Source organism: Xenopus laevis, chromosome 6L (genome assembly GCF_017654675.1).
Source record: "Xenopus laevis strain J_2021 chromosome 6L, Xenopus_laevis_v10.1, whole genome shotgun sequence".
Lineage (NCBI taxonomy): Eukaryota > Metazoa > Chordata > Amphibia > Anura > Pipidae > Xenopus > Xenopus laevis.
This window is the reverse complement of record NC_054381.1, coordinates 65,065,709-65,076,882: the sequence shown is the minus strand read 5'-3', so window position 1 is coordinate 65,076,882 and position 11,174 is coordinate 65,065,709. Positions and strand designations below refer to the sequence as shown.

The following is an 11,174-nucleotide window of genomic DNA, read 5'->3' as shown; positions in this document are numbered from 1 at the left end:
GATGTCCCCCTGTGGCTAAATTGTAAATCATTTGTTTTATTAGGCTTCTGGTGCAGCAAGTTCACGTTTATGTTTAGTATACAAAATACAGCATTTCTGGCATTATTCTATTTTACACTTTAGTTCCCTTTTAAGGAGGCTGAAGGGTAAGGAACATTTATATACATGAACTTCTTAATCTATCAGTTAAACAAATATGGACTCCCTATAGACGTCTGTGTTTGTTAATAAGATACTGTATTATGGTGCAAATTTTTTTATTACATAATGAAAAGTGCAATTTATAGAATCAACTACAATTTGTTAACTTTAGTTTTTCTTCATGCACAGTAACTATTTGAGTGCACACACCACAACAAAACAAGAAAGCTGTAAGTATACTGCAAGTACAGTATATGTTATTTGAAATGCAGCAAATAAATCCTTACAGCATTAAGCTGATAATAGGGTCATATTAGCCACTAGTGTATTTCAACTAAGACAAATGCAGCCACAATGGCCTGTGCTGCCTTCTATTCACTTGAATGGAAAGTGTGCAAACATTCTTGATTCAATTGAGTTGAAGAGTGAAGATGTATGGGTATTATAATAAAATAATTTGGTCAACTTGACATTTTAAAATAAAAATATCTAGTATTTAATTACATTCAATGGAATCTCACGCACACAATAATTCGATTTTTTCCATTCTACAAGAAAGCCAACAAGCGTGTCTTCAAACTGGCAGTGTAAATAATGTCAAGTACAATGACCTAAAAAGGATTTCTAGCATTTATATAACTGACCAATATATATTTGAGGTAAAAGTCTCAAATACTAAAACTGTCCATTGTTAATGAAATGTCCTACCTCCACCCAAAAACTGGTGAAATGTGTGATGTGTAGTGCATAAATATATATCATTTAGGGCTACAAATGCTTGTTATATAGTACAACATGTATATTTACAGAAAGATTCTTAATCTACAGTACTTAAGACATACAATATAGAAATGTTATGTTATTGGATTTGTCTTCTTGTTAGGGATGTTATTCAGCAATAGTTTAAGTAATTTCAGTGCTATCGGTTTCCTGTGAGCAAACCAGCTGGTTTATGATCAAGATACTACTTTCTCTGCATAATAACATGTAGTAAGGCAACCTTGCACAACAGTGCTCTTGTAAGCATCAAACATGATTTAGACAATATGTTATTGCAATCAATGTTAAGTTCAGAAGATGTTCTCGTCGTTACACTTTCATCATTTTTTAAGAGTTGCTGAAGCTTCTGAAAGTCTTCTTGATCTATAAATATAAAAGAACACGGATTAACTATCATCTCAACTATTTTAAAGATATTGTAAAGGTGACTATTCTATTGTCTAATTTGAAGGTTTGAACCAAAAGTTTCATTAATGTTATGTAGTATCTGCTATCTAATTATTTATCAAAATTCAAAGTTTGTGTAAAGTGGTTCTTTCTACTTATAAAAAACTCTAAGTTGCACATTTATCAAGGGTCAAATATCGACCCTCGAATTTAAATCCTTCCAATTCGAATATTGAATTCGAAGAATTTAGCGCAAATCCTTCGATCGATCGAAGTAAAAATCATTCGAACGATTTTAAGCGATCGATCAAAGGATTTCTCTTCGATCAAAAAAAGGTTAAGGGAAGGTCCCCATAGGGCAGGCTAACATTGTACCTTGGTAGGTTTAAACTGCCAAAGTATGTAGTCAAAGTTTTTTTTAAAGAGACAGTACTTCGACTATCGAATGGTCGAATAGTCGAACGATTTTTAGTTCGAATCGTTCGAGTCGAAGGTCGAAGTACCCAAAAAAATACGAAATTTGAAGTTTTTTTCATTCAAATCCTTCACTCGAGCTTAGTAAATGTGCCCCTCATTATAAAGATTTTTTAATGCTTGCTTAATTATTAAAAAATACAATTAGAAAAAGTTCAATAGAGAAAAGAATTGTGCAAATAAATTATAATAGCTGAAATATTTACTCTATTTCCAGTGGGTTAAGAATTCAAAAAACTTGCAATGAAAAAATACATTAAAATTGCCATTGACAGATCCCTTTAACTTATATATGAACTTGGCAGCTTTCAAGCCTTACGAATTTTTGGTGCTTAATAAATATCGCATATACAAGTTTTTTAAGCATAACTGCAATTCACAAGTTTAAAACATATTTTAGAATGTCAGAGATAACATTTTGCCTGCACAATGGCAGCTTTTATACTGCTACTACAAAATGTGGTGCAACAGAAAGAGCTAACCAATAGATTGTTAATTTCTCCTAGCAAAAGGCAAAGAAGTATTCTACATGTTATACAGTAACCATGTAGAATGGTGCATTTTATTTATTGTACTGTACAGCGTGTAGATGAGTTACTTACATTATGAAGAATGGCACTAAAGTCCATTTTTGAAGATTTTATTTGTTCTTCGTTCTTGTTTTCTATGTCAGGAGAACTTGCATTTTCCACTTCAGTGTTTTCATAGTTAGTTGATGCTGATTGTGTCAAGCTGCCCCGAGGATTTTCATTCTGACTGTAAGAATCACATTCTTTTTTCCTCTTAGTTAAACCAAGGTCTGAATATAACTTTGACTGCTCTTCCAGGACCTGTTCAAGTTGCTGAAAATAGTTGTAGAATTATCAGTTCCTCTGTCTGCTCTCATATACAAGGCTAATTTTAGCTTAAAGGGACCCTGAAATATGCTTGATGGGTTTGTATAACTGGACAAGAACAATGTATCCAAATATTTATATTAAAAAGCATAATTTGTGTCTCTAAGCGGGGTATCTACTAGAACTTGACTTTTTCTCAGTCTAAAAGAAATTCGACCCAAACTGAAATTTACCATTAATTCTTCTTGAAAAAAATGGTGCAAAAAAAAAGTTGCAACAAAATTGCACGTTAATTTGAATCGTACAACTTTTGCAAGTTGAAGCTCCAAAAAGTCAACTATCGTATTGCTGCTGTGAGAACTCAAATTTATTGGATTATCGAACAAAAACCAGAGCAAACAGCCCAAAACGATTGAGATGAAGGTACAAAAACATGTTCCAATTGTTAAAGCGACCATCTGTCATTGACTTGTACATGACATCGACAGGTTTTAGATGGAGTATTTTCAGAATTTTAGCAGCTTTGGTGTATTGTATAATTAATCTCTAAAAACTCAAGGTTTTTTTCCCTCTTAAAATTCAAGTTTAAAAACTTTAAAAACCTTTAAAAACTCAAACAGAAAAAAACAGAGGCTTCATTAATAGGCCATCATTTAATATGTGAAATAAATTCACATACTGCCTGCCGAAACACCCCACCCCCCAAAGAATTAGCTATACAGGGCTACATTGTTAGGTAGAGGGTTCCCTTGTTCCTTGGGTCTGCTTGTGCTTGTGCCTGCCAGAGACACCACACCCATATGCCACCAAAGTAGTATGCAGCAGGATTATCCGCTACCTGGGCTGCATACAGTACATAAACCTTTGTTGATTTTTGCCTGTGGAATCAGGGATGTCACAGGTAAAAAAACATGGCTGTTGGAGAGTACCTTTGCATTTTGCACTATAGCTTACCTATCACTATTAATTAGTCTGTCTGTCTGATGTTGGTTGGCATGACCTGATTTATCTTGTTTCGAATTGTTTAAAAACACCTAACGATTATTCAAAGCCAATAGAGAAAGATCAAATAAAATGTCTAATACACAACACTGTTAGACATAATCAAGAAAATAAAAGTTGAACGTTTATCATGTTGAACTTTTATCACATATGTCCATGGTAGTTTACCATCACAAGATTAGGTGCATTAGGTGCTGAGCCATGAATAGGCCATGAATAGTAGTCTCAGACCCCAGTGAGGATCCTGAGAGGCGTTAGCCCCATATTTGTCTACCAGAGAAGGACTATACTGTATGTACTATATGTATGTACTGTAGGTGGCCAATGTTATGAAAGTGAGGGGCGGATATTTTTTTTTTTTAACCCTGTGGTAACAGTTGTTCTTGGTAAAGGAAAAAGTTTTCACTGCTGCAAATTCTTTAATATCGAATAATATCGAAGTCAAAGGATTTACCGCAAATAGTTTGATCGAACGATTAAATCCTTCGAATCGTTCGATTCGAAGGATTTTAATCCATCGATCGTGCGATTTTTCTTCGACCTAAAAATTGTTAGAAAGCCTAAGGGGACCTTCCCCATAGGCTAACATTGCACCTCGGTAGGTTTTTGGTGGCGAAGTAGGGGGTCGAAGTTTTTTTTTAAAGAGATGGTACTTCGACTATCGAATGGTCGAATGTTTGAACGATTTTTAGTTTGAATCGTTCGATTCGAAGTTGTAGTCGAAGGTCGAAGTAGCCAATTCGATGGTCGAAGTAGCCAAAAAAAACATTCGAAATTCGAAGTTTTTTTTACTCTATTCCTTCACTCGAGCTAAGTAAATGGGCCCCAAAATGTAGTGAATTTATCTTTGTTCAGCTAAGCACATTTCTGGAAGTTTCCAGTAATGAGTCGTTGCTGTGGTGACACCTCAGGGACAGTGAATAAGATTTTTCTACTACATGCCATAATATACATTTCAAGCGAAAAAGTAACATGAAACATCCCTTATTCCTTTGGTTTTAGTTTCTTATTATGTTCTCCATCAGTTGCGGGTGACATCTTTCCTACTGTTCCAATAATTACATACCATTGAAATTGTTTCCTTAACATGCTGTGCCCTTTCATTCAAATGATGTTCCAGCTCTGACACCTCTTGTAGAACGTTTCTACGTAACAAAAACAATCTTCTGATCTCTTCCCTGTGTATATTGAAATCAAAACCATAAGTTCCAGTATTTAATAATCCTAATAAATGTTAGTATTAAACTACAGTGAGGATTACATTGTAGGGCACCAAATATTTCTGAAAATATTTAATTTGTACTTAAGTGCACTGATAAAAAAAAAGACCTCCTCCGGTTTACCAACCATAGGGTTCTCTGTTCATGTCTTTTAACTCTCTAATATGAAAAGTATATAGATATTTTGATGTTACATGGACCATAATTGCACACCATGTCACAGCATTCATTTTAATAGAAACAGTCTGATAATAATTTATTTGCAGGTAACTTGCTGAACCATCTGAGCCAGTTCAGTTAGTAATCAGTTCTGATGAGTACTGCTGAAGACATTACTGATCAGAAACTGGATGCACCTTGTATAAAATTAAATAATGGGTTCTCTCTCAAATCTACGAGAGACGTTTCTGGAACATAAAAAGTAGGGTGGTGTCAACTGTAAATCATTAAATAAAAAAAATTTATTCTGGGTTATGAATCAAATTAACAAAATCTTGACTAGAGCCATGAAGCAAACTATAACACCCTATGTTTTATTGTTGGAACTAGCTATTATGGGATGGGGGGGGATCTGTAAAAAAAAGATTTCATTTTACTTCCAACTTTAAATGTGTTGGACTGCAGGCCAATATAATAAAACTTGTTATTTTTGTCAATATCCTCAACTTTGCCAACAGTCTTTTGTAGCTTTGTTTGTAATGTTACTATGTGCTATTATTTTCTATCTAGCACTGTGATCATGCTTTCCATTCTGTTTTGTTATTTGGCAATAGTTAAGCAACTCATTGTAATTGAACTTTAGGGGGTAATGTAATATTAGATTTAAAGTTACAGTAGCTACAGTCATCACCTATAGCAACCAATCAAAAGGTAGTGTATTGTGGTCACCTGTATCAAAGCAAACATCTTATTGGTTGCTATAAGGTAACACATATATTGTGGCTTGAAGACTAGAGGAACTTAGGTTAGCAATATTCAAGGTTTTTCCTAATATGTACCAAGTTATATTCCAACAGGAGGCCACAAAGTGACCTTGAAGAGCAAATTTATAAAAAATTAATTGTTCACAGTCAACTTTTAAATTTTTCCCACAGGTCAAATTTGCTTACATTTATATTAAGATACATTTATAATCAGTCCCTATCCTGAAATCAGTGCTCTACTGTGCCTACACCTGGAACCATTGCATTTTGGCGATGAAATCTGCTCTGTGTGCCTGCACCTGGGCCAACTTAGTGATTCTGAGTGCAGACAGGGGCGATCCTGGCCCCTCCGCCGCCCCGAGGCAGCAGCAGTTGCTGCCGCCCCCCCCTCCCCCGTGCGCTTACCTTTTTGCACCTGAGGGGGTCCGGAGGGGTCCATCAGGGCAGCAGAGAGGGGCAGTGCACTAGGGCAGAGAGCCTAACTGCGCTAGAAGAGCCGAATTTCCGGTTTTAAAACCGGAAATTCTTCTCTTAAAGTACCAGGAGCGGCATTTTTGCCACCCCGGTACCTAGTGGGGCGCTGCCGCCTGAGGCGACAGTCTCAAGTCGCCTCATTGGCTAAGTGCCCCTGGGTGCAGGGACAGAAGATTGCTGACTCTAAGCTAATTCCTATTTACTAACAATAATGGTTTTCCTAGCTCAAAAAGTTCTAAATTTGGAAGCTGCACTGATCTTATTGGACCACTTTTAATCAAATCGGACTTTTAGAGGTTTTCAGATTTTTTTTTCACTGGGAATTGTCAGAAAATCTCTAATTTTTAGAGGTTTTCAAGCTATTTATATTTTTAGCATATCATTCAGTGCATTATTTTATTCACACTTTTAACAAGTTCAATTACATTTGTGGTTTTAGAGTTTATGAATTTAGTCATGGTTTCAAAAAACCTTTAAAATAAGCCTCCACATGTATCATACATGTAAGCAAATTTGACCTGGGAAAAATGTAAAAGTTGACGGTGAACTGATTCGCGTGTTTATCCGCAGCCTATAACATAGGTACTAAAACATAACTGGTACTATTTTTTCTATTTACCTTTCTTCACTTGAGTACATATTTAGCCATCCTGCTTGTTGCTCAGTCAAGTGTTGCTCAATTTCTATTAACTGTTCTCGAAATTTCTGACATGCTTTTTTCATATATTCTGAATCACAATCAGTAAGCTGTAAAGGACAATACAATATTTACATGTTTTAAAAATATACACACAGTTCTTATATGTTAATATGTCAGGTGCAAATTTAGGTTTTTCACTTGGGTTTGATAAGTGGCTTGCACTTGCTGATTTATAATTAAAGACAGTCTTTACAAATGTTGATTCTTTTTCATACCTTCTAGTTAGTACTAGAGCTGAAGCACTAGTATCGTAATAGCATTACTGGCCCCCAACAAAAATAAGGGCAATTTATTATTGCCCCAGAAACAAGTGACCTAAAGGGGTGTAAAATTGTACCCCTTCGTGCTCATGCACAAAGCACTTGCAACAAGTACAGCAGCTGCACCCTGCCCTTTGCGTCAGATTAAAAGTACAGGGCAATATCCAAATGTATTGGCAGCAGGGCTCTTTTGTGTCTTGTACCTACAAAGGCTCCCTAGCAGCTGCACTGCATACAAAAAGATCATAGGGTCAATGTGTCTGTTCCTTATACAAGGAGGATTTTGTTGTCCACAGATTTTTTTAATTCATTTCTTTAACATAACACATGTACAATTTAATGGATACTTTGCTTTTTCTTTACTTTTGCTGCTTCCACCCAGAAAACAGAGGGACTAGTGATTAAAACAATTGAAAGGTAATAAAAACTAAAAAAGCAAAAACTGAAATTAGCAAAGGCCGAAACTAAAAGTGAGCGTCATTGTAACTTTCTGGTACTTAAGAGCAAAGTACCAGTCGATTGAGAAGTCCTCTGTATAATGAGCGCTTGTCTCCAAGCCTAATAAGAGCTGCAGGTGGAGAAGGGAGGAATTTGTTATACAGTGAACAGTGAACTACTGTATGACAGTTTTCAGAGGAAGAGGAAGTTACTGTATGACAGTTTTCAGAGCACACAATAACATATAATACAATAACAAAACAGCATAAATAACATAAAAGCCAAAATAATTCTAATGTGATTGTGAACTGGAGAACTGTTAGCAGAAGAGCATGCAAGAATTAGTACAGAATAAAAGTGCACATACATACCAGTGAAATATTAGTAAGTGATTCTCTTAACATCTTCAAAGTATCTGTCAGCTCATTCTCCATGCTTGTGTGAGTTAAGTTAGACCTCAATAGTGTGGGGTTTTCATAAACTGAAGGATATCTTGGAGCACAGCAGTGGTGGTGATGGCAACAAAAACAGCAATGCCTGCATGATCTCGTTACTTGGTGGCATGGAAGTTGCATGTCAAAAGCACTATTTTCAAAAGAATTTGACCCTGTGGGAAAGCCACATCTGTGAAGTAAATGGTGAGTGTTAGCAGAGTATTCACGCTGCCACCCCATTTCAGTTTGAGTACATGCTTCCTTCTTTTCAGAAATATCATTCCGAAAAACTGAATCTTCGATGCTGCCTTTTAAAGTGTAAAGCATAGGCTGCTTGTTTGAATATCCATTCACATTAGTATTTTGTAGGTCTCGCTTTAAATCTGAAGACATTTGAATAGTCACAGACTTGTAAATATTGGTGTTTATTTCTGTCTGGAACACATTCTTCTTATCTTCATAGAAATCGTTCGATTCATCTGGATAATAATCATATCCATGAGGAAGCAACGCTGATTGAGGGTTTAGGAAGTTGTCTGTTGGTGGAGGTGTCCATTTCAGGTCTGGCAATTCCATAGAGGTTTCACTATACCTGCCAGCAAACTGATCTAAGGTGCTACTTGTACCTGGACACTCACTTACCAATTTGTCTCGGTTGTCCATTTGCTCATCATGTGTATCAACAGAAGAGTTATTGTTCGTTGCTATATCTTTTCTAAGATAATGTGTGATATAAACTGGGTATTCAGGTATTGAGATGATATCTTCTTCTTCTTCTTGAGGTTCTCTTCGGATTTCTTCATCCTCATGGCTCCTTTCAGTTTGCATCTCATTTTTTTTATCATTGTCATTGTTTACATCCTTGAAAAAACTATCTGGAGCAGTTTCAAAGCTTTCAAAGACATCATCGCTGTTTTTACTGCTTTTAGATAATGTTCGTTCCCCTTTGTTTATCTGCATTTTGTCATCAGTTGTTAATGTTGAATCGTTTTTATCTTCAGCATTTACAGCTCCGTGGCTCATGTCATTTGATTCATTATAGTCTTCTTGGCAGTATTCTTCCTCTATTAAAGTTGCATGACTATCATTTCTATCTGAACTTAGGCTAAAGCTTTTGGTGAGGTTCTAGGCAGAGAAAAACACAATTTAGAATGTACTGTATGTAATAGTAGATGACAGTATATGCAGTTTAGACAAAATAAGTGTCGTAAAAAAATAAGTATTTTGTTATTTATGGTCCATATTATTTTTATACAGGTAGGGGATCTGTTATCCTGGAAACAATTATCTAGAAGGTTTCGAATTATGGGAAGGCCATCACCCATTGACTCCATTTTAATCAAATAATTCATGTTTTTCACCTTTTTCTTTGTTATAATAAAACAGTAGCTTGTACTTGATCCCAACTAAGATACAATTAATCCTTATTGGTGGCAAAACAATTATATTGGGTCTATTAAGTATTTAAATAATTTTTAGTAGACTTGAGGTATGGTGATCCAGTTATGAAACAATCCCTTAACAGGAAAACTCCAGGTCCCAAGCATTCTGGATAACAGGTCCCATACCTCTATTGGGTAATCAGTATGTGATCTAATGATTGCCACAAATAACAAATGTAATGATGAAAGATATGAGTGAACCTCTTGAGATTCGGTTCAACAAAACAATTTTATATATGTGAAACAACCTGAAACTGCTGTTTATTTCTTCTGCAATTTTGCTGTCTATACTGGGCAACATGTTTTCTGCTTGCTGAATAAGCAGCCAAAATTGCTTTACCTCCATATTCATTAGACTATTTTGAAACTCAGAGATAATTAAAGACATTCATGTAACTGTGGGCATAGCCATGTGGATAATCTGATGACTTTCCAATACTTGAATTAGAAGCACAACAGCAATGTCAGGAGTCCTTGTGATTTTTCCCAAAATATCAGTCCAGTCTCTTAATAAGGAGACATAAACTATAATGGATGTGTATATGCATTGACGATTAGCATTTCTCTGAGAACAGCATAACTCTTAATAGTTTACTAAGTTTGAACTATGGTTCAGGGCCACCTGGGGTGCAAAAAGTTCTGTATACAGGGAAATGCAATGTCCCTCCTTGACACAAAGGGAGTTACCTTTAAATGAAAAGCCTCCAATGGTTCTTCTTGAAAGCCACTACTGTCCGACTGGCAGCTGATTGTTCTTGTAATTTCTACAAGCAAATGGATAGTTATTCAGTATACTGTACAAGAATTCCTTTTCATTTATGTAGACCTGTGTAAAATGCAACATCACTTTATTAGATGCAGTAAGGGCTGCAGTTTGTTGATATGCAATGAAAAAAAGTCTTAGGCTAATGTGCCATGAGTCATTATCTACACTGGTATAGATAAACAGTATTCCAACAAAGAAAACCTAAACTTCCGTCCCCATGTGTCTGCACTAACAGTAATGTGATCAGCCCATCAGTGCACACACAGCAAGTTTTGGCATGAAAATACATATTTTTGGTTTGTTTGTTTTTTAAAGCAGTGTGTTCTAAGTAAAGAAAAGGTCAAGCAAAAGACCTTACAGAATTTTAAACCAAAAAAACTTAGTTACTAGATGTTATCTTGCCAGGAGGGTACAAATGTTTCAAAGAGTCTGTGATACTTGCATAAAATTGCTCTGGTATTCTGCAAAAGTCTTCTAACTAGGTGCAATTGCATAATAAGTCCACTTGGTGGCACCAAGAAACTGAACAAAATATAACAGAAACCTTATGAGATATTTGTATCCTAATAGATTTGTTTGGACAGATTTTGAACAAGAATGTTTTTGGAGGTATGTCAGGTGATCACAAATTGGAAATGTAGCTTCCAACGTTAAGTAACAATTATTTATGTGGGTGCATCTACAATGCTAGCCTCTTGCCATTCAAATCAGTTGGGGATACCTTGAATTGCTATTGGTGCCCTTTGCTGTTTTGCTCCAAAATGTATGCTTATAATTCATTGATTCTTTGAACATTGCCCTTTTTTTATTTAATGTAGTGCTATTTGATAAGAGTTCTAAAGCTGACGTGCGGGTAGGAGGATTTTTGTGCCCAAAAATATGCTGGTGAAACCGGAA

General features: G+C 35.7%; 1 protein-coding gene across 3 annotated transcripts in view; it reads right to left on the bottom strand.

Annotated features, from left to right (window-relative positions):
* Positions 1-240: 240 nt before the first annotated feature.
* The window catches only part of LOC108719001 (protein ITPRID1), a 68,775-nt gene continuing 57,841 nt past the window's right edge, over positions 241-11,174 (bottom strand). For all 3 annotated transcript variants that reach the window (XM_018267580.2, XM_041566126.1, XM_041566127.1), the window contains exons 9-14: positions 10,199-10,275; positions 8,007-9,194; positions 6,857-6,984; positions 4,687-4,798; positions 2,385-2,624; positions 241-1,284 (exon numbers count right to left, since the gene is read on the bottom strand). In XM_018267580.2, the coding sequence (XP_018123069.1) occupies positions 1,249-1,284; positions 2,385-2,624; positions 4,687-4,798; positions 6,857-6,984; positions 8,007-9,194; positions 10,199-10,275 (1,781 nt within the window). In that variant the 3' untranslated portion in view covers positions 241-1,248. The remainder of the gene's footprint in view (positions 1,285-2,384; positions 2,625-4,686; positions 4,799-6,856; positions 6,985-8,006; positions 9,195-10,198; positions 10,276-11,174) is intronic.